Here is a 19,311-nt window from a genome sequence, read left to right as displayed (position 1 = left end):
CAACGAGCCAAAGAAAGCCCACGTCACACCTCTCTTCATAATTTTGCACTGGCTACCAATAGCTGTTCGCATCAGATTCAAGGTACTGATGTTTGCCTACAAGATAACCACTGGCTCTGCAGCAATATACCTAAAGTCGATGGTGCAGACCTACGCTTGCTTTCTGCAAGTGAACGATGCCTCGTGGTGCCATCCCAAAGAGGCACAAAATCACTCTCAAGGACCTTTTCCTGGACTGTTCCCAGCTGGTGGATCGGCCTGCCTATCTCAATTCGAGCAGCGGAGGCTTTAACCCTTTTCAAAAAGTGTCTAAAAACTCATCCTTGTCTTCAACGCCTGCCCAATTAATACTAGCATTTGCCTAATGCGTCGTTTTGTCAAAGTTAACGCCCTGCTGGCCCAACGTAGCAGAAGACTGAAGTCTCTGTCTGCAGCCAAAGGATAGGTCTGTCAGAAGTGGGATTCGAACCCACGCCTCCAGGGGAGACTGCGACCTGAACGCAGCGCCTTAGACCGCTCGGCCATCCTGACACCCTTGCCTGGCTAGAGATGGCCTGTTCGAGCCGCACCTGAAACCAGGGACCTAGAAGCTACTTTTTCTCTGTTCGGGCCCCCTTTAGCCCACGGGCCTCGTTGGCGCAGTTAGGCAGCGCGTCAGTCTCATAATCTGAAGGTCGTGAGTTCGAGCCTCACACGGGGCAGGGTGGTTCTTTTTTTCTGATAACTGAGAGAGCTTAGACCAGGGGTGTCAAACTAAATTCCTTTAGGGCCCGAGCCCTGTAGAGTGTTGTTCCAACCCTTCTCAAACACACAAGGCATGTAGTTTTCAAATGAGCCTGAAGGGCATGATTAGTTGGATCAGGTGTGTTCTATCAGGCTTGAATCTAAACTCTGCAGGTCTCCGGCCTTCCAGGGACTGAGTTTGACACCCGTGGCTTAGAAAGAAAGAGTGAGGTTCTCTGTCCCCTTTCGTGTGGGTTTCCCTGTGTCTCCTGGGGGCAAAAGGCCACAGCTCCTCTTCAGGGCAGGTGAAATGATGCTTTGTGGAAAACTGTGAGGTTCCAGGTAAATTCCCTGAATCTCATCCAGCGACATTGCGTGTAGGCCCGTGCAATCCTTTTATTTACAGTGAAGTCAAAATTCTGCATGCATGCTGGCTAATGCTACATGAAGGCAGCAATAGCATCCCTCTCATATTCATGTAACACGTGGCCACGTCCTCCTGAGGTTTTGTGAAGTTTCAAAGGCCATATTGCTGCACTGGCCCGGTCCTGAAGATTTGCCTTGTACAACGTTCGGAAGATTAGACCCTTCCGATCAGAGCAGGCCACACAACTCCTTGTCCAAGCTCTTTGTTTTCTCCAGACTGGACTACTGCTATGCTCCCTTGGCGGGTCTTCCGGCACGTACTATCAAGCCTCTGCAACTGATCCAGGATGCAGCAGCGAGACTGGTCTTCAACGAGCCAAAGAAAGCCCACGTCACACCTCTCTTCATAATTTTGCACTGGCTACCAATAGCTGTTCGCATCAGATTCAAGGTACTGATGTTTGCCTACAAGATAACCACTGGCTCTGCAGCAATATACCTAAAGTCGCTGGTGCAGACCTACGCTTGCTTTCTGCAAGTGAACGATGCCTCGTGGTGCCATCCCAAAGAGGCACAAAATCACTCTCAAGGACCTTTTCCTGGACTGTTCCCAGCTGGTGGATCGGCCTGCCTATCTCAATTCGAGCAGCGGAGGCTTTAACCCTTTTCAAAAAGTGTCTAAAAACTCATCCTTGTCTTCAACGCCTGCCCAATTAATACTAGCATTTGCCTAATGCGTCGTTTTGTCAAAGTTAACGCCCTGCTGGCCCAACGTAGCAGAAGACTGAAGTCTCTGTCTGCAGCCAAAGGATAGGTCTGTCAGAAGTGGGATTCGAACCCACGCCTCCAGGGGAGACTGCGACCTGAACGCAGCGCCTTAGACCTCTCGGCCATCCTGACACCCTTGCCTGGCTAGAGATGGCCTGTTCGAGCCGCACCTGAAACCAGGGACCTAGAAGCTACTTTTTCTCTGTTCGGGCCCCCTTTAGCCCACGGGCCTCGTTGGCGCAGTTAGGCAGCGCGTCAGTCTCATAATCTGAAGGTCGTGAGTTCGAGCCTCACACGGGGCAGGGTGGTTCTTTTTTTCTGATAACTGAGAGAGCTTAGACCAGGGGTGTCAAACTAAATTCCTTTAGGGCCCGAGCCCTGTAGAGTGTTGTTCCAACCCTTCTCAAACACACAAGGCATGTAGTTTTCAAATGAGCCTGAAGGGCATGATTAGTTGGATCAGGTGTGTTCTATCAGGCTTGAATCTAAACTCTGCAGGTCTCCGGCCTTCCAGGGACTGAGTTTGACACCCGTGGCTTAGAAAGAAAGAGTGAGGTTCTCTGTCCCCTTTCGTGTGGGTTTCCCTGTGTCTCCTGGGGGCAAAAGGCCACAGCTCCTCTTCAGGGCAGGTGAAATGATGCTTTGTGGAAAACTGTGAGGTTCCAGGTAAATTCCCTGAATCTCATCCAGCGACATTGCGTGTAGGCCCGTGCAATCCTTTTATTTACAGTGAAGTCAAAATTCTGCATGCATGCTGGCTAATGCTACATGAAGGCAGCAATAGCATCCCTCTCATATTCATGTAACACGTGGCCACGTCCTCCTGAGGTTTTGTGAAGTTTCAAAGGCCATATTGCTGCACTGGCCCGGTCCTGAAGATTTGCCTTGTACAACGTTCGGAAGATTAGACCCTTCCGATCAGAGCAGGCCACACAACTCCTTGTCCAAGCTCTTTGTTTTCTCCAGACTGGACTACTGCTATGCTCCCTTGGCGGGTCTTCCGGCACGTACTATCAAGCCTCTGCAACTGATCCAGGATGCAGCAGCAAGACTGGTCTTCAACGAGCCAAAGAAAGCCCACGTCACACCTCTCTTCATAATTTTGCACTGGCTACCAATAGCTGTTCGCATCAGATTCAAGGTACTGATGTTTGCCTACAAGATAACCACTGGCTCTGCAGCAATATACCTAAGGTCGATGGTGCAGACCTACGCTTGCTTTCTGCAAGTGAACGATGCCTCGTGGTGCCATCCCAAAGAGGCACAAAATCACTCTCAAGGACCTTTTCCTGGACTGTTCCCAGCTGGTGGATCGGCCTGCCTATCTCAATTCGAGCAGCGGAGGCTTTAACCCTTTTCAAAAAGTGTCTAAAAACTCATCCTTGTCTTCAACGCCTGCCCAATTAATACTAGCATTTGCCTAATGCGTCGTTTTGTCAAAGTTAACGCCCTGCTGGCCCAACGTAGCAGAAGACTGAAGTCTCTGTCTGCAGCCAAAGGATAGGTCTGTCAGAAGTGGGATTCGAACCCACGCCTCCAGGGGAGACTGCGACCTGAACGCAGCGCCTTAGACCGCTCGGCCATCCTGACACCCTTGCCTGGCTAGAGATGGCCTGTTCGAGCCGCACCTGAAACCAGGGACCTAGAAGCTACTTTTTCTCTGTTCGGGCCCCCTTTAGCCCACGGGCCTCGTTGGCGCAGTTAGGCAGCGTGTCAGTCTCATAATCTGAAGGTCGTGAGTTCGAGCCTCACACGGGGCAGGGTGGTTCTTTTTTTCTGATAACTGAGAGAGCTTAGACCAGGGGTGTCAAACTAAATTCCTTTAGGGCCCGAGCCCTGTAGAGTGTTGTTCCAACCCTTCTCAAACACACAAGGCATGTAGTTTTCAAATGAGCCTGAAGGGCATGATTAGTTGGATCAGGTGTGTTCTATCAGGCTTGAATCTAAACTCTGCAGGTCTCCGGCCTTCCAGGGACTGAGTTTGACACCCGTGGCTTAGAAAGAAAGAGTGAGGTTCTCTGTCCCCTTTCGTGTGGGTTTCCCTGTGTCTCCTGGGGGCAAAAGGCCACAGCTCCTCTTCAGGGCAGGTGAAATGATGCTTTGTGGAAAACTGTGAGGTTCCAGGTAAATTCCCTGAATCTCATCCAGCGACATTGCGTGTAGGCCCGTGCAATCCTTTTATTTACAGTGAAGTCAAAATTCTGCATGCATGCTGGCTAATGCTACATGAAGGCAGCAATAGCATCCCTCTCATATTCATGTAACACGTGGCCACGTCCTCCTGAGGTTTTGTGAAGTTTCAAAGGCCATATTGCTGCACTGGCCCGGTCCTGAAGATTTGCCTTGTACAACGTTCGGAAGATTAGACCCTTCCGATCAGAGCAGGCCACACAACTCCTTGTCCAAGCTCTTTGTTTTCTCCAGACTGGACTACTGCTATGCTCCCTTGGTGGGTCTTCCGGCACGTACTATCAAGCCTCTGCAACTGATCCAGGATGCAGCAGCGAGACTGGTCTTCAACGAGCCAAAGAAAGCCCACGTCACACCTCTCTTCATAATTTTGCACTGGCTACCAATAGCTGTTCGCATCAGATTCAAGGTACTGATGTTTGCCTACAAGATAACCACTGGCTCTGCAGCAATATACCTAAAGTCGCTGGTGCAGACCTACGCTTGCTTTCTGCAAGTGAACGATGCCTCGTGGTGCCATCCCAAAGAGGCACAAAATCACTCTCAAGGACCTTTTCCTGGACTGTTCCCAGCTGGTGGATCGGCCTGCCTATCTCAATTCGAGCAGCGGAGGCTTTAACCCTTTTCAAAAAGTGTCTAAAAACTCATCCTTGTCTTCAACGCCTGCCCAATTAATACTAGCATTTGCCTAATGCGTCGTTTTGTCAAAGTTAACGCCCTGCTGGCCCAACGTAGCAGAAGACTGAAGTCTCTGTCTGCAGCCAAAGGATAGGTCTGTCAGAAGTGGGATTCGAACCCACGCCTCCAGGGGAGACTGCGACCTGAGCGCTAGCTGACGAAGGATAGTCCGACATAATTTCAGAAATGTTGAGCAATGTCGAACTGCGCAGCCAATCGCATCGAAGCGCTATGACATTTGGACCAATGGCGTCGAAGCGCCTTAACATTTCCAGCCAATCAAAAAGCGCAATTCATAACATTCTCTTGACATTCGTGACATTTGGCCAATCAGAGAGCAAGGGGATGCCGGCGGCACGTTTCCGCGTATCACCGCTAGGTGGAGGGGTCAGCGCTTCTAGTCAGGTGTCAATCAAGTTGCCGAAACGTGCCGAAGGTGTACGAAAGAATGACATCGTCCTCAGGAGGTGTGTCAAGGGTCAAAAAAGTTCATTACCGAAGTTCGTGACCTACGACGAGTATCATTGCCGCGGAGCTCAGCATCATTTTTACGGAGGACAGCGAAACTTCATTTTAAAACTAAATACGGCGATATTACCGACGACGACAACAGTTAAGAAATTATCATCTAATTGCAAAAAAAATTTTGTATTCAATTTTTTTATTATTAGTGTAATTTTAACTGTTTTAATTGTTCTTTCAAAACTGTTTCATCAAAGTCAATAAAAATGTCTGGCAAACAACAAAAATCACATAAAGCTATGTCGGACGCTGAATGGATTTCGCGTTTAAAAAAGTTTGCCAGCACAGGAATGTGGCCATCAAATGAAGGTAACAGGCCTGCTCCTAGACAGAAAAAGTGGTACGAGATTTATCAAAGGGTGAGTGAGTGTTTGTTACCTTTGCATGATAGAGAGAAAAAAAACACTTAAGTGTTTGTTGACTTGCATAATCGAACATTATTAGTATAGTTGTTTAATGTATTTGCATAAGAGAACAACAGATTAGGCTCCATTACAAACATTTACCTGGTCCCATTCATTGGTATGGTGTAATGTGATGGTTGTGTTATGTTTATGTAATGTTGCAGGTATTTTGAGATTTATGTCATACTGTTAATGAAAAGTTACATCAAAGACCTTTTGTGTACTGGGAGACTCAGAGATTTGAGAGGGGGAAGGGGGAAGGGACAGTGAATGAATAGGTGGTCTGAAGGTGTGAAATGTTCCTCTCTTGTATCTCTCTCCTTTAAAGAGAGATACCAGCTCTAACATTATATGTAAGATAAGCTTGACTTGTGTCCTAGACATTAATCAGTGAATGAATTAATATATTAATTTAATAAAGTATTGTATGCTTTATACTCACTTGTATTGTGCATTACATTTGTTATAATACTTACAGATTGAGAAATGTCCGATGCTGTCTCGTGGCCAAACAACCTTGCTTGGAGGTGTGCTGAAATGCATCTGTGGTTTTCACACTCTAAAGGTAACATTAATGTAGCAAGTATTTTTTGTTAATATTATTTACTGAAATGTTTTCTTTCTGAATTGTTATATGTATTTTTTATTAATTTTTTTTGGTTGTGTTAAGCAGCCCACTGCGTCAAACGTTACTGGACCAGCACAAAAGGTGGTGGAACAACCTCATGCTGCTGAAACAGCAAAGAAGGTCATGGAGCAGAGTCAGCCTGACCTCCAGCCTCATCCCCTGCCCCAGCCCCAGCCAACTGCACCTGTGCAAGCAAGAGTTGCAACACAATTTTCATTGGTAAGAATTGCTTTTTTGTAGCACTGAAGTATGAGCTCAGTTCAAATTCGAGGAAGTTCAGAAAGTAAGAAGAAAAAAAGAAAAAGCAAGAATTCTATGAGATGCTGGTTGAGACCTGCTAATTTTCACACCTCTTGTACAATGGGGGCAACTGTTGTCTGCTGATTGGTCGGTTTGAATATCTCAGCTTTGGTTTAAGTCACATGGTCAAGAATAAATGAAGATTGTAACCTGCCTGCTTTCTCCCTTTCATCTCTGGGCTCTACTCTTTGATTGTCCTCTTTGTCTCTAACTGAGCTCTGCCTTTGTTGAAGGTCACTGAGCTAGACTCATGTCCCTCATGGCATCTCTCTCAATACTTCTCATGTGTTAAAGCTCTTTTTTTTCCTGCAAGTAAATGCTGCATTTACTTAAAATTGTAATATTAACACAAATAGTAATGCTTGCTATTATAACACATTCTGTCTTCTCACATTTTTAGTTTACCAAATCAAGATTTACCGGGTCTCACATTGCTGCAGCAAAGCCAAATCTCAGTTTGGCCAGGAGAACTTCTCAGGCTGAAGACCAGCCCAGCGCAGCAGTGTCTAGTGCCTCTAGACCAAGCACTACAGTCTCTGTAAGTAATGGCATAATCTATATTGTACTCTATGAAGACACGTTTCACGTTCCATTCTATACAAATTATTAAACTATTTAAACTATTTTTTAATAACAGAAAACCATATATTAATAAACAAAAAAGTTATATTTTATAAATAGATTTCATATAAATTACTATTCAAAAGTTATTGATGTTAAGATAGTGTTACTTTTATTGAAAAAGGAGGCATTAAATTGATAAAAAAATCTCAGACACAAAAGATTTCTATTCAACATCATGTTACAAACGATTTCTATTTCAAATAAATGCTGTTCTTCAAACTTAATTCTGAAAAATACCACCTGTCATATTTATGGACTTTTGTATTTTCTCTCCTCATGTTCCTCAACCTAGTTTGTGTCTCCTCTTGATTATGTCATTCAGTTAATCTGTGTCTAGTTAATTTACTCATTTGTCCCTCATTGGTCTGTCTACTTAAATTTAGTCTGTTCAGTTTGTCTTGGTCTATGTGTTACTGCCTTCCTTTGTGTGGGTTAATTAAAGATTATTTACCCTTGATTTTCATCTTTGTGTGCTTTCCCCAACACCATAAGTGTGGCAACCACTGTAATGCAGTTTTATTATCAGCTATTTTCACGTTTTCAACTAATAATGAAGGTTTATGTTCAATAGAATGGTTTCTGAAGGATCATGTAACACTGAAGACTGGAGTAATGATGCTGAAAATTGGTTCTTGCCACCGTATAAATAAATTACATTTCCTATTTTTAAACTTTAAATTGTAGTAATGTTCCACAATTTAACTATCTTTTTAGTTTTTGACTGTATTTTTTATCAAATGCAACCTTGGTGAGCAGAATAGGTTTCTTTTATAAACATTTGGGCCTCAAACTTTGCAACTGTAGTGTATGATTTAATCTAGGACGACTAAGTTATTGTAATGTTCTATTTGCAAAATCTATATTTTACTTCATGATTGTACAGACACCAGATCCTACAGTTCCAACCCCTGTCCCCAGAGCCACTGCAGATGTGTCCAATCCCGCTCAGCCATGCAGGATCGTCTCTGTAAGTAATTTCATATTCTGTTGGTCCAAAAATGTAATTAAATCAGCTTTTACCAGACACTTAATGGAGATGTAAAAAGGATTACATGCCATGAAAATTGAATATTACTTTTATAACCAGTAGTTCATTAAAACACATTCATGCTGAAAAAAAACAACAACAATCAAACTATTGTCATAATGTCAATTGAGTTTACATGATACTGATTTATTGATGATAAACAGTGTATAGATGTTAACATTCATGTGTCAGAATAAATAGATATTGGTTATAAAGTCTCAGAATTCTTTTTTATTTCATATTCAACAGGATTTCAGGATTATTTTGTTCCTTTTTTTGGATGACTTCCGTGTATAATGTAAAGTTATCAGTTTCATTGTCGTAATAATCATTGTAATACCATGTAATACAATGATGATTTTATGTGAAAGTAATCAGGGATACAAATAAAATTCTTAAAGTGATTAAAAAGTAAAATGAACTTACTAAACTTAATGTTTTGCCTTTTTTTCCATCACAGACTGCTCCTTCTGGGGCATTATTGCAAGGTCCATCTGTAGTTCAACTTCCTCGTTTGTGGTCTGAGAACATACCACCAGAGGATCACAAGTGGATTGGCAAAAGGCTTTTCAAAATTGGATCCAAAGGAAAGCCAGCACTTCATGATGACCTCCAGCTCTGGTATTACCCCCCACAACCAGCACTTATTTACAATCAGGCTCCAGCTCCAGACAGATTCTTTTGTCATACTCTTCTGCTGTGGATGCCATACAAGCTGTGGAGGGTTAAGGTTCTCTGTCCCAATCCAGCCTGCGGACAACATCAGCTGACAGGAGGTGGTCTGCACAAAAGGGCACGGCAGGTTCTAGACATTGACAGAACATACAATATGGTCACAGAAACCCTTATCTGTACAAAGTGTAGAGCCTCGCATGTGTCCTGGAGTCAGACTGTCCTGCAACAGCTAGATCTGGGCCATCGCTCTGAGTTTCAGGTCATCCTCACGCGGAAGTAAGTACACTTTCATTCCTCATCCAGTTGTTAGCCCATCATCACGTGTGTGTATGTATGCAAATACTTTACAATTAAATAGCTAAAATATATGAATATGTGGATTTTGCTTTTCCTAAGGTACGCCTGTGATATGCGGGTCATCAGGCTCTTGCGTGAGCGTGGCTTAGGCAATAGTCCCACTAGGGTGATAAAGCAGCTGCGTGAAAACCACAGCGAGCAGTGGCTCCATCATCTGGCCCGGTACACCACCCAATGTGTTGACTTCCTCAATCAACCCGGGGTGATGCCAGTAAATTTCCAGGAGCCCCCAGAGCCTACGGTGGTGCCAAGCTGCAAGTGGTTGCTCACCGTTTACAGCCAAGACATTCTGACCAGGCTGGATGAAATCCATGCCAGAATAACATCCACCTATGGCTCTGTCTTGAAGATGGATTCTACTAAAAAGGTTAGTTGTGGATTTGTTCATTAATGGTGTTTATATACCAGCATGGCACTGTATCTGTATTTTTCATGGTGTGATGTTTGATTTATATTTACAGCATGCTTCATATCATCTCTTATTACAGATCACCAAGAAGCTGGCTGGGACAGCGAGGGGAACGGGACTCTGGCTTACCTCTGTTGGCAACGAGTTTGGTCAGGTGCTCATAAGTGTGCTGACAGCCCAGGAAGGAGCAGGACTTGACATGATGGTAGACGGTCTGGTGAAAAGATACCAGCAGGCTGGTGTAAATCCACCTTCTGTGTTGTACGTGGACTGTGGGTGCTGCAGTGAGGTGAGCGAGAGCAAGCTGAAAACCAGGTTTAGGGGCTGACCAGATCTCATGATACGCTTGGACATCTGGCATTTTATGCGCAGGATTGCCTTGGGGTGTACAACTGATGCCCATCAGTTGTACCCCATTTTCATGTCACGGCTATCAGCATGCATCTTTGAATGGGATGCAGCTGACGTCTCTATCCTTCGCAAAGCAAAGAGAGAGCTGTTGATGTCCCAGGGTTGGCCTGCGCTGACAGATGAAGATGTAAACAAGCATCTGACCAGGGAGGAGCTGGCTCTACATTGCCGGAGGAGGACCCGTGGAGAGGAGACTACCATCCTTCTCCTTGAACAACTGCTTACAGAACTCCTGAGCAGCAAGGGAAATGACTCTCTGGGGGTTCCTCTCTTGGATCGAGAAAGGATGGAGCACATCTGGTGTGTCCAAAAGAAGCACATCAAGTGTATCCAAGACCCTCTTGGTGTTGCCCTCTATACTGAGACCGGGAGCCTAACCAAGGGAGGTGTGCTTCTGAAGACTTACAGATGTGCCAGAGGCTCCACTTCTCTTGAATCCTTTCATTTACACCTTAACCGTTTCATCCCAGGTATGTATTTGTCGAACACACACTGCATGTGCAAAGAAAGAACATTTAAGTGTCTGTGTGTTTAACATTGCCTAAAAACTGTTGTCTGTTTAAAGGGACCAGTGCAAACAGTCTGAACTTTCAGATTTATTTGTTGGAGGGTCTACACAGGTGGAACCAGGATCGGGAGGCAGCTTCCATGTCATCTGAGCCATCAGCTTTACGCAGCTACACAGGAGAACTTGTTCACTGTGTAAACAGCAATTATGAAAAGCTGTTTGGCAGGAAAGTGGTCCCCACGTTTTGTCCCCCTGCACGTTACACCGGTAAAATAATTTATTATTGTTAATTAACTTGCAATTCCCGTGTAGTCTCAGTCAATATTTTATTTAAGCCTATACAGTGTACTTTGTATCTGTATTTTTGAACTATAAACTATCAACTTGATCAACTTTTTTTTTCTTGAAACATGCCCTCTGTCATCTGATCGATATTTTCTTTCAAGTAAAAGGCCTTTCAGTATAATTGTACAAACGTCTACCTTAATCTCATAAATCACATGTCATTTTGCTGTGGAATCTTTTTTATTAGAAAGTAGTTAATTTTTAGAAAGAATAACTTGATTATTATTAGTAATATTTGGTGACCATTTACTGTACTGAAGTTACTTTGGTTTACTTGATTAGAAAAGTCAAGTTACATGTAGTAACATTTGAGTAATTACATTTGAGTTACATTTGAGTAATTGTATTTGTATGTTTCTCAGTCATCATTGTATTGTATTTCTTTGTTTTGGCCCCACAGTTATAGGTTTATGGCCTTTTTTTTCTTTTTCTCCTGTACTATGATCTCCATGATCTCACACTATAACAATATATGAACAACTACAAAGGCCTTATGTATCAAATATGTTGCACAGCAATTATATTTAATTCCTATTCATTGTTTTTATTCCAGGTGAGCTCATTGGAGTGCAGTATCTATTCCAGCAGACTGGTCAGGCACTGCAGGACATGAACCCAGACTCTGAAGAGACGGCAGAGCTCATCGAGGAACTTAATGTGGAGGAGCGAGATGAAGATGAGGGCTTCTGTGATGTCAGCGAGGATCACACAATTGCAGATCCCGAGGATGTTCTGTCACCTCCCTCCTCCACTCTGACACTGGGTTCTTCCACCGTGGTCACCAGCAGTGACACGGCTGTACTGGGTTCCACATCCCCTTCACTGGTCCCTGATCCTACACCTGCTCCTTCATCACCTGGACCCTCGGGGACTGCTGTGCCACCTTTTCCCTCTGAAACATCTGTTTCACCACTCTCCTCAGAGCCAGAGGATGCTGGTCAGGATGATGATGACGATGAAGAGACTGTAAGTGCCACTCCTCTCTATTTCTTTCAAATAAACTATATTAAATTAAAATAAGGATTGATCAACATATACTTCTTGCTACTGCTTTATATCCAGACTTTGCTCAGATTTTAAACTAAAGTCATTAGTAGGCAACAAATCAGTTTTATTTAGTTAGTGCTTTGTACTATACAGATTGTGTTAAACAGCAACACATCAATGGAACTAGTTATGGAACTAGGCATTTAACAAATGTGATTATTATTTGTGCTTGTTTTCTTAATAGGCTGTTGACTACCAAAATGTCCCGGGATACCAACATGTGGACAAGCTGGCCGAATATCTGGTGGAGCTCCGGGGTCACACAGCCCTTAGCCTGACCAATCAGGAAGCCAGCACCATAATTGAACTTTGGCAGAACCTGGCTGACCAGGACAAGCAACGGGTGGTGTATGCAGCTAGACACCAGAAGAGACTGCTGAGTGGACGCTTCAGAGTACCAAAGAGGCCCACTAAAACCCCAGGAGTAGAGAGCACCATCAGAAGTGTGCTGGGAGCAAGCAGCGCACCTGCTCAGTGGCCTGACTGTTGCCGTCTGGTGGAAACCATCTTCATCAGGCTTTGCAATACCCACCCAAGCCCCAAGAGAAAAGGCAAGGGAACGCTGTCGAGATGGTCTCTAATCCTCCAGGATTACAGGAGGATAAGGCAGCTTGTACTGGGCAACAGCTTGGTGATGGGAGGAACCTCAATGCAGCTGATGGAGGTTAACCAGAATACCCTGATTCAGTGGTATAACAACAGACAGAAAAAGCAGGAACTGTCTGTGCTGATTCAGGGCATTCAGTTGCCTCAGCCCCTCCCTGAAGCTCAGGAACCTCTCCAGGCTGCCAAACGCCTACGGACTGAGCCAGAACAATCAGGGGAGCAGCACCAGTACAAGCTACCAGAGAGCACAGCAGGTCAGGCAAAACAGAGGCACACCTCTACTGGGCGACCTCCTCTCAGACCCAAGGCACCAACACAGACTACTATGTTGGTTACGCCATCAGCACCTGGAGCATCAGTGCAGATGGTACCCAATATACTTATACCTGCAGCACCAGGTTTCCCGGGTGTGCCAATGCTTCAGGGTGTGCCAATGTTCCAGGGCATGCCAATGGCTCAAAGACTGCCAATGGTCCAGGGCATGCAAATGGTCCAGGGCATGCCAATGGTCCAGAGGATGCCATTGGTTCAGGGAATGCCAATGGTTCAGGGAATCCCGATGGTCCAGGGAATGCCAGTGGTTCAGGGGATGCCACTGTTACATCCTACAGTTGTGCAGGGCACAAGTTCACAACCAGCTGCCAATCCCCAAACCATGCCTAAGAGACCCTACAAGAGAACTGTAGAGGCGAACACTTGCAAGAAATGCGGACATTTCAAAACCAGTGCAACAGGACATAGCCAGTACAGGGGCAAAGTATACTGCCCACAATCTGAAACTGTTACAAAAGAACAGTGGTTAGAGGAAATGCGGAAAACTGTTCCCAAATAATGTATATATTTTTATTTATTGTAGTGTGTATATAGTTGTTTAAATATAGTTATAGTTATTATTTGTGTTGAACATTATTTAATATTTTATTTACTGCTTTTTAAAAACCTATTTAACTTATTTGTGTTTGTATTTAAAACTGTATTTACTGTTTTATTTACCTTTTTAATTTATTGTTTGAAAACTTATTTAATTTTATATTTATTACTGTTCAGTTAAAAAAAAAATCATTTTATTTCCCTTTTGATTTAAAGTTGTTTTAAAACTTATTTAAAATTTAATTTGTTTAATATTTATTATTGTTCTATTGGCATAATTGTAAAAATAAAATAATAATTGGCAAAAGACAGATTTTTTGTAATTTGCACTTTAATATAACCATTTCATCAGTACACTGAAAAAATAAAACGTGTTTACAAAAAATAATTTGCATTTGTCATTTGTCACAGACATTTTCCAGCATATGAATATTTTCATCTTTAATTAGAAATGACAGATTTGAATGTGTCGAATAAATGTAAGATCCTGAATGTAAGATGTAAAAATCCTTAATCAGAATAAATATCAATACAACTGCAATAATAATATGCTTAATCAGAATAAATTATGAATACAACAACTACTAAATAACTAATAATAACAAAACACATTTCCATTCGTGTACTTACATTTTCATGACAAAAAATATCAAACAAAGCACATATATATACATTTAATTAACATTGAAACATTATTTATTTAAAGCAATTAACAATATTACAAAAAGTTGTCTTTAGCTGGATTCGAACCTGGGTCGCGGGGAGCACCTGCAATAGGAAACAGTGTAATATAAATGCCCGAATTTAACGCAAGAAGAAACCGGAAGATGTATCACTGCGCGCATGCTAAGGAAGATTGGGCTTTGAACGTCAAATTTCACCCTTTCTTTTCTTCATTTTTTCTTTCTCTTCTTCCCCTTCTCTTTTTCTTCCTTCCCTCTTTTCTTCCCTTCTTCCCCGTCTTTGACGGACTATTGTTCCCCAGCTTGAGCACAGCGCCTTAGACCGCTCGGCCATCCTGACACCCTTGCCTGGCTAGAGATGGCCTGTTCGAGCCGCACCTGAAACCAGGGACCTAGAAGCTACTTTTTCTCTGTTCGGGCCCTCTTTAGCCCACGGGCCTCGTTGGCGCAGTTAGGCAGCGCGTCAGTCTCATAATCTGAAGGTCGTGAGTTCGAGCCTCACACGGGGCAGGGTGGTTCTTTTTTTCTGATAACTGAGAGAGCTTAGACCAGGGGTGTCAAACTAAATTCCTTTAGGGCCCGAGCCCTGTAGAGTGTTGTTCCAACCCTTCTCAAACACACAAGGCATGTAGTTTTCAAATGAGCCTGAAGGGCATGATTAGTTGGATCAGGTGTGTTCTATCAGGCTTGAATCTAAACTCTGCAGGTCTCCGGCCTTCCAGGGACTGAGTTTGACACCCGTGGCTTAGAAAGAAAGAGTGAGGTTCTCTGTCCCCTTTCGTGTGGGTTTCCCTGTGTCTCCTGGGGGCAAAAGGCCACAGCTCCTCTTCAGGGCAGGTGAAATGATGCTTTGTGGAAAACTGTCAGGTTCCAGGTAAATTCCCTGAATCTCATCCAGCGACATTGCGTGTAGGCCCGTGCAATCCTTTTATTTACAGTGAAGTCAAAATTCTGCATGCATGCTGGCTAATGCTACATGAAGGCAGCAATAGCATCCCTCTCATATTCATGTAACACGTGGCCACGTCCTCCTGAGGTTTTGTGAAGTTTCAAAGGCCATATTGCTGCACTGGCCCGGTCCTGAAGATTTGCCTTGTACAACGTTCGGAAGATTAGACCCTTCCGATCAGAGCAGGCCACACAACTCCTTGTCCAAGCTCTTTGTTTTCTCCAGACTGGACTACTGCTATGCTCCCTTGGCGGGTCTTCCGGCACGTACTATCAAGCCTCTGCAACTGATCCAGGATGCAGCAGCGAGACTGGTCTTCAACGAGCCAAAGAAAGCCCACGTCACACCTCTCTTCATAATTTTGCACTGGCTACCAATAGCTGTTCGCATCAGATTCAAGGTACTGATGTTTGCCTACAAGATAACCACTGGCTCTGCAGCAATATACCTAAAGTCGATGGTGCAGACCTACGCTTGCTTTCTGCAAGTGAACGATGCCTCGTGGTGCCATCCCAAAGAGGCACAAAATCACTCTCAAGGACCTTTTCCTGGACTGTTCCCAGCTGGTGGATCGGCCTGCCTATCTCAATTCGAGCAGCGGAGGCTTTAACCCTTTTCAAAAAGTGTCTAAAAACTCATCCTTGTCTTCAACGCCTGCCCAATTAATACTAGCATTTGCCTAATGCGTCGTTTTGTCAAAGTTAACGCCCTGCTGGCCCAACGTAGCAGAAGACTGAAGTCTCTGTCTGCAGCCAAAGGATAGGTCTGTCAGAAGTGGGATTCGAACCCACGCCTCCAGGGGAGACTGCGACCTGAACGCAGCGCCTTAGACCGCTCGGCCATCCTGACACCCTTGCCTGGCTAGAGATGGCCTGTTCGAGCCGCACCTGAAACCAGGGACCTAGAAGCTACTTTTTCTCTGTTCGGGCCCCCTTTGGCCCACGGGCCTCGTTGGCGCAGTTAGGCAGCGCGTCAGTCTCATAATCTGAAGGTCGTGAGTTCGAGCCTCACACGGGGCAGGGTGGTTCTTTTTTTCTGATAACTGAGAGAGCTTAGACCAGGGGTGTCAAACTAAATTCCTTTAGGGCCCGAGCCCTGTAGAGTGTTGTTCCAACCCTTCTCAAACACACAAGGCATGTAGTTTTCAAATGAGCCTGAAGGGCATGATTAGTTGGATCAGGTGTGTTCTATCAGGCTTGAATCTAAACTCTGCAGGTCTCCGGCCTTCCAGGGACTGAGTTTGACACCCGTGGCTTAGAAAGAAAGAGTGAGGTTCTCTGTCCCCTTTCGTGTGGGTTTCCCTGTGTCTCCTGGGGGCAAAAGGCCACAGCTCCTCTTCAGGGCAGGTGAAATGATGCTTTGTGGAAAACTGTGAGGTTCCAGGTAAATTCCCTGAATCTCATCCAGCGACATTGCGTGTAGGCCCATGCAATCCTTTTATTTACAGTGAAGTCAAAATTCTGCATGCATGCTGGCTAATGCTACATGAAGGCAGCAATAGCATCCCTCTCATATTCATGTAACACGTGGCCACGTCCTCCTGAGGTTTTGTGAAGTTTCAAAGGCCATATTGCTGCACTGGCCCGGTCCTGAAGATTTGCCTTGTACAACGTTCGGAAGATTAGACCCTTCCGATCAGAGCAGGCCACACAACTCCTTGTCCAAGCTCTTTGTTTTCTCCAGACTGGACTACTGCTATGCTCCCTTGGCGGGTCTTCCGGCACGTACTATCAAGCCTCTGCAACTGATCCAGGATGCAGCAGCGAGACTGGTCTTCAACGAGCCAAAGAAAGCCCACGTCACACCTCTCTTCATAATTTTGCACTGGCTACCAATAGCTGTTCGCATCAGATTCAAGGTACTGATGTTTGCCTACAAGATAACCACTGGCTCTGCAGCAATATACCTAAAGTCGCTGGTGCAGACCTACGCTTGCTTTCTGCAAGTGAACGATGCCTCGTGGTGCCATCCCAAAGAGGCACAAAATCACTCTCAAGGACCTTTTCCTGGACTGTTCCCAGCTGGTGGATCGGCCTGCCTATCTCAATTCGAGCAGCGGAGGCTTTAACCCTTTTCAAAAAGTGTCTAAAAACTCATCCTTGTCTTCAACGCCTGCCCAATTAATACTAGCATTTGCCTAATGCGTCGTTTTGTCAAAGTTAACGCCCTGCTGGCCCAACGTAGCAGAAGACTGAAGTCTCTGTCTGCAGCCAAAGGATAGGTCTGTCAGAAGTGGGATTCAAACCCACGCCTCCAGGGGAGACTGCGACCTGAACGCAGCGCCTTAGACCGCTCGGCCATCCTGACACCCTTGCCTGGCTAGAGATGGCCTGTTCGAGCCGCACCTGAAACCAGGGACCTAGAAGCTACTTTTTCTCTGTTCGGGCCCCCTTTAGCCCACGGGCCTCGTTGGCGCAGTTAGGCAGCGCGTCAGTCTCATAATCTGAAGGTCGTGAGTTCGAGCCTCACACGGGGCAGGGTGGTTCTTTTTTTCTGATAACTGAGAGAGCTTAGACCAGGGGTGTCAAACTAAATTCCTTTAGGGCCCGAGCCCTGTAGAGTGTTGTTCCAACCCTTCTCAAACACACAAGGCATGTAGTTTTCAAATGAGCCTGAAGGGCATGATAAGTTGTATCAGGTGTGTTCTATCAGGCTTGAATCTAAACTCTGCAGGTCTCCGGCCTTCCAGGGACTGAGTTTGACACCCGTGGCTTAGAAAGAAAGAGTGAGGTTCTCTGTCCCCTTTCGTGTGGGTTTCCCTGTGTCTCCTGGGGGCAAAAGGCCACAGCTCCTCTTCAGGGCAGGTGAAATGATGCTTTGTGGAAAACTGTGAGGTTCCAGGTAAATTCCCTGAATCTCATCCAGCGACATTGCGTGTAGGCCCGTGCAATCCTTTTATTTACAGTGAAGTCAAAATTCTGCATGCATGCTGGCTAATGCTACATGAAGGCAGCAATAGCATCCCTCTCATATTCATGTAACACGTGGCCACGTCCTCCTGAGGTTTTGTGAAGTTTCAAAGGCCATATTGCTGCACTGGCCCGGTCCTGAAGATTTGCCTTGTACAACGTTCGGAAGATTAGACCCTTCCGAATAGAGCCGGCCACACAACTCCTTGTCCAAGCTCTTTGTTTTCTCCAGACTGGACTACTGCTATGCTCCCTTGGCGGGTCTTCCGGCACGTACTATCAAGCCTCTGCAACTGATCCAGGATGCAGCAGCGAGACTGGTCTTCAACGAGCCAAAGAAAGCCCACGTCACACCTCTCTTCATAATTTTGCACTGGCTACCAATAGCTGTTCGCATCAGATTCAAGGTACTGATGTTTGCCTACAAGATAACCACTGGCTCTGCAGCAATATACCTAAAGTCGCTGGTGCAGACCTACGCTTGCTTTCTGCAAGTGAACGATGCCTCGTGGTGCCATCCCAAAGAGGCACAAAATCACTCTCAAGGACCTTTTCCTGGACTGTTCCCAGCTGGTGGATCGGCCTGCCTATCTCAATTCGAGCAGCGGAGGCTTTAACCCTTTTCAAAAAGTGTCTAAAAACTCATCCTTGTCTTCAACGCCTGCCCAATTAATACTAGCATTTGCCTAATGCGTCGTTTTGTCAAAGTTAACGCCCTGCTGGCCCAACGTAGCAGAAGACTGAAGTCTCTGTCTGCAGCCAAAGGATAGGTCTGTCAGAAGTGGGATTCGAACCCACGCCTCCAGGGGAGACTGCGACCTGAACGCAGCGCCTTAGACCGCTCGGCCATCCTGACACCCTTGCCTGGCTAGAGATGGCCTGTTCGAGCCGCACCTGAAACCAGGGACCTAGAAGCTACTTTTTCTCTGTTCGGGCCCCCTTTAGCCCACGGGCCTCGTTGGCGCAGTTAGGCAGCGCGTCAGTCTCATAATCTGAAGGTCGTGAGTTCGAGCCTCACACGGGGCAGGGTGGTTCTTTTTTTCTGATAACTGAGAGAGCTTAGACCAGGGGTGTCAAACTAAATTCCTTTAGGGCCCGAGCCCTGTAGAGTGTTGTTCCAACCCTTCTCAAACACACAAGGCATGTAGTTTTCAAATGAGCCTGAAGGGCATGATTAGTTGGATCAGGTGTGTTCTATCAGGCTTGAATCTAAACTCTGCAGGTCTCCGGCCTTCCAGGGACTGAGTTTGACACCCGTGGCTTAGAAAGAAAGAGTGAGGTTCTCTGTCCCCTTTCGTGTGGGTTTCCCTGT

The 19,311-nt window shown here is 45.3% G+C and overlaps 1 protein-coding gene and 13 non-coding genes across 14 annotated transcripts; 8 read left to right on the top strand and 6 right to left on the bottom strand.

The window, feature by feature from the left end:
* Positions 1 to 448: 448 nt before the first annotated feature.
* trnal-cag (transfer RNA leucine (anticodon CAG)) lies at positions 449 to 531 on the bottom strand. The gene has a single exon. It is a non-coding gene; the product is annotated as a tRNA-Leu (tRNA).
* A 96-nt stretch (positions 532 to 627) lies between these two features.
* On the top strand, positions 628 to 701 carry trnam-cau (transfer RNA methionine (anticodon CAU)). Its single transcript has one exon. It is a non-coding gene; the product is annotated as a tRNA-Met (tRNA).
* A 1,205-nt stretch (positions 702 to 1,906) lies between these two features.
* On the bottom strand, positions 1,907 to 1,989 carry trnal-cag (transfer RNA leucine (anticodon CAG)). Its single transcript has one exon. It is a non-coding gene; the product is annotated as a tRNA-Leu (tRNA).
* A 96-nt stretch (positions 1,990 to 2,085) lies between these two features.
* Positions 2,086 to 2,159, top strand: trnam-cau (transfer RNA methionine (anticodon CAU)). Its single transcript has one exon. It is a non-coding gene; the product is annotated as a tRNA-Met (tRNA).
* Positions 2,160 to 3,364: 1,205 nt separating this feature from the next.
* trnal-cag (transfer RNA leucine (anticodon CAG)) lies at positions 3,365 to 3,447 on the bottom strand. The gene has a single exon. It is a non-coding gene; the product is annotated as a tRNA-Leu (tRNA).
* A 96-nt stretch (positions 3,448 to 3,543) lies between these two features.
* On the top strand, positions 3,544 to 3,617 carry trnam-cau (transfer RNA methionine (anticodon CAU)). The gene has a single exon. It is a non-coding gene; the product is annotated as a tRNA-Met (tRNA).
* Positions 3,618 to 9,430: 5,813 nt separating this feature from the next.
* Positions 9,431 to 13,420, top strand: LOC127970688 (uncharacterized). The gene is made up of 5 exons (XM_052573377.1): positions 9,431 to 9,629; positions 9,751 to 10,552; positions 10,648 to 10,857; positions 11,489 to 11,901; positions 12,167 to 13,420. Exons 2-5 carry the CDS (start codon positions 10,009 to 10,011, stop codon positions 13,418 to 13,420), a joined length of 2,421 nt encoding a protein of 806 aa, XP_052429337.1. The 5' UTR covers positions 9,431 to 9,629; positions 9,751 to 10,008.
* Positions 13,421 to 14,577: 1,157 nt separating this feature from the next.
* On the top strand, positions 14,578 to 14,651 carry trnam-cau (transfer RNA methionine (anticodon CAU)). Its single transcript has one exon. It is a non-coding gene; the product is annotated as a tRNA-Met (tRNA).
* Positions 14,652 to 15,856: 1,205 nt separating this feature from the next.
* Positions 15,857 to 15,939, bottom strand: trnal-cag (transfer RNA leucine (anticodon CAG)). Its single transcript has one exon. It is a non-coding gene; the product is annotated as a tRNA-Leu (tRNA).
* Positions 15,940 to 16,035: 96 nt separating this feature from the next.
* trnam-cau (transfer RNA methionine (anticodon CAU)) lies at positions 16,036 to 16,109 on the top strand. Its single transcript has one exon. It is a non-coding gene; the product is annotated as a tRNA-Met (tRNA).
* Positions 16,110 to 17,314: 1,205 nt separating this feature from the next.
* On the bottom strand, positions 17,315 to 17,397 carry trnal-cag (transfer RNA leucine (anticodon CAG)). Its single transcript has one exon. It is a non-coding gene; the product is annotated as a tRNA-Leu (tRNA).
* A 96-nt stretch (positions 17,398 to 17,493) lies between these two features.
* On the top strand, positions 17,494 to 17,567 carry trnam-cau (transfer RNA methionine (anticodon CAU)). The gene has a single exon. It is a non-coding gene; the product is annotated as a tRNA-Met (tRNA).
* A 1,205-nt stretch (positions 17,568 to 18,772) lies between these two features.
* Positions 18,773 to 18,855, bottom strand: trnal-cag (transfer RNA leucine (anticodon CAG)). The gene has a single exon. It is a non-coding gene; the product is annotated as a tRNA-Leu (tRNA).
* A 96-nt stretch (positions 18,856 to 18,951) lies between these two features.
* trnam-cau (transfer RNA methionine (anticodon CAU)) lies at positions 18,952 to 19,025 on the top strand. The gene has a single exon. It is a non-coding gene; the product is annotated as a tRNA-Met (tRNA).
* The last annotated feature ends 286 nt before the right edge of the window (positions 19,026 to 19,311 follow it).

The sequence above is a fragment of the Carassius gibelio genome, chromosome A4 (genome assembly GCF_023724105.1).
Source record: "Carassius gibelio isolate Cgi1373 ecotype wild population from Czech Republic chromosome A4, carGib1.2-hapl.c, whole genome shotgun sequence".
Taxonomy (NCBI): Eukaryota; Metazoa; Chordata; class Actinopteri; order Cypriniformes; family Cyprinidae; genus Carassius; species Carassius gibelio.
The sequence above is the reverse complement of the archived record's forward strand: the minus strand, read 5'-3'. Positions and strand labels throughout refer to the sequence as shown.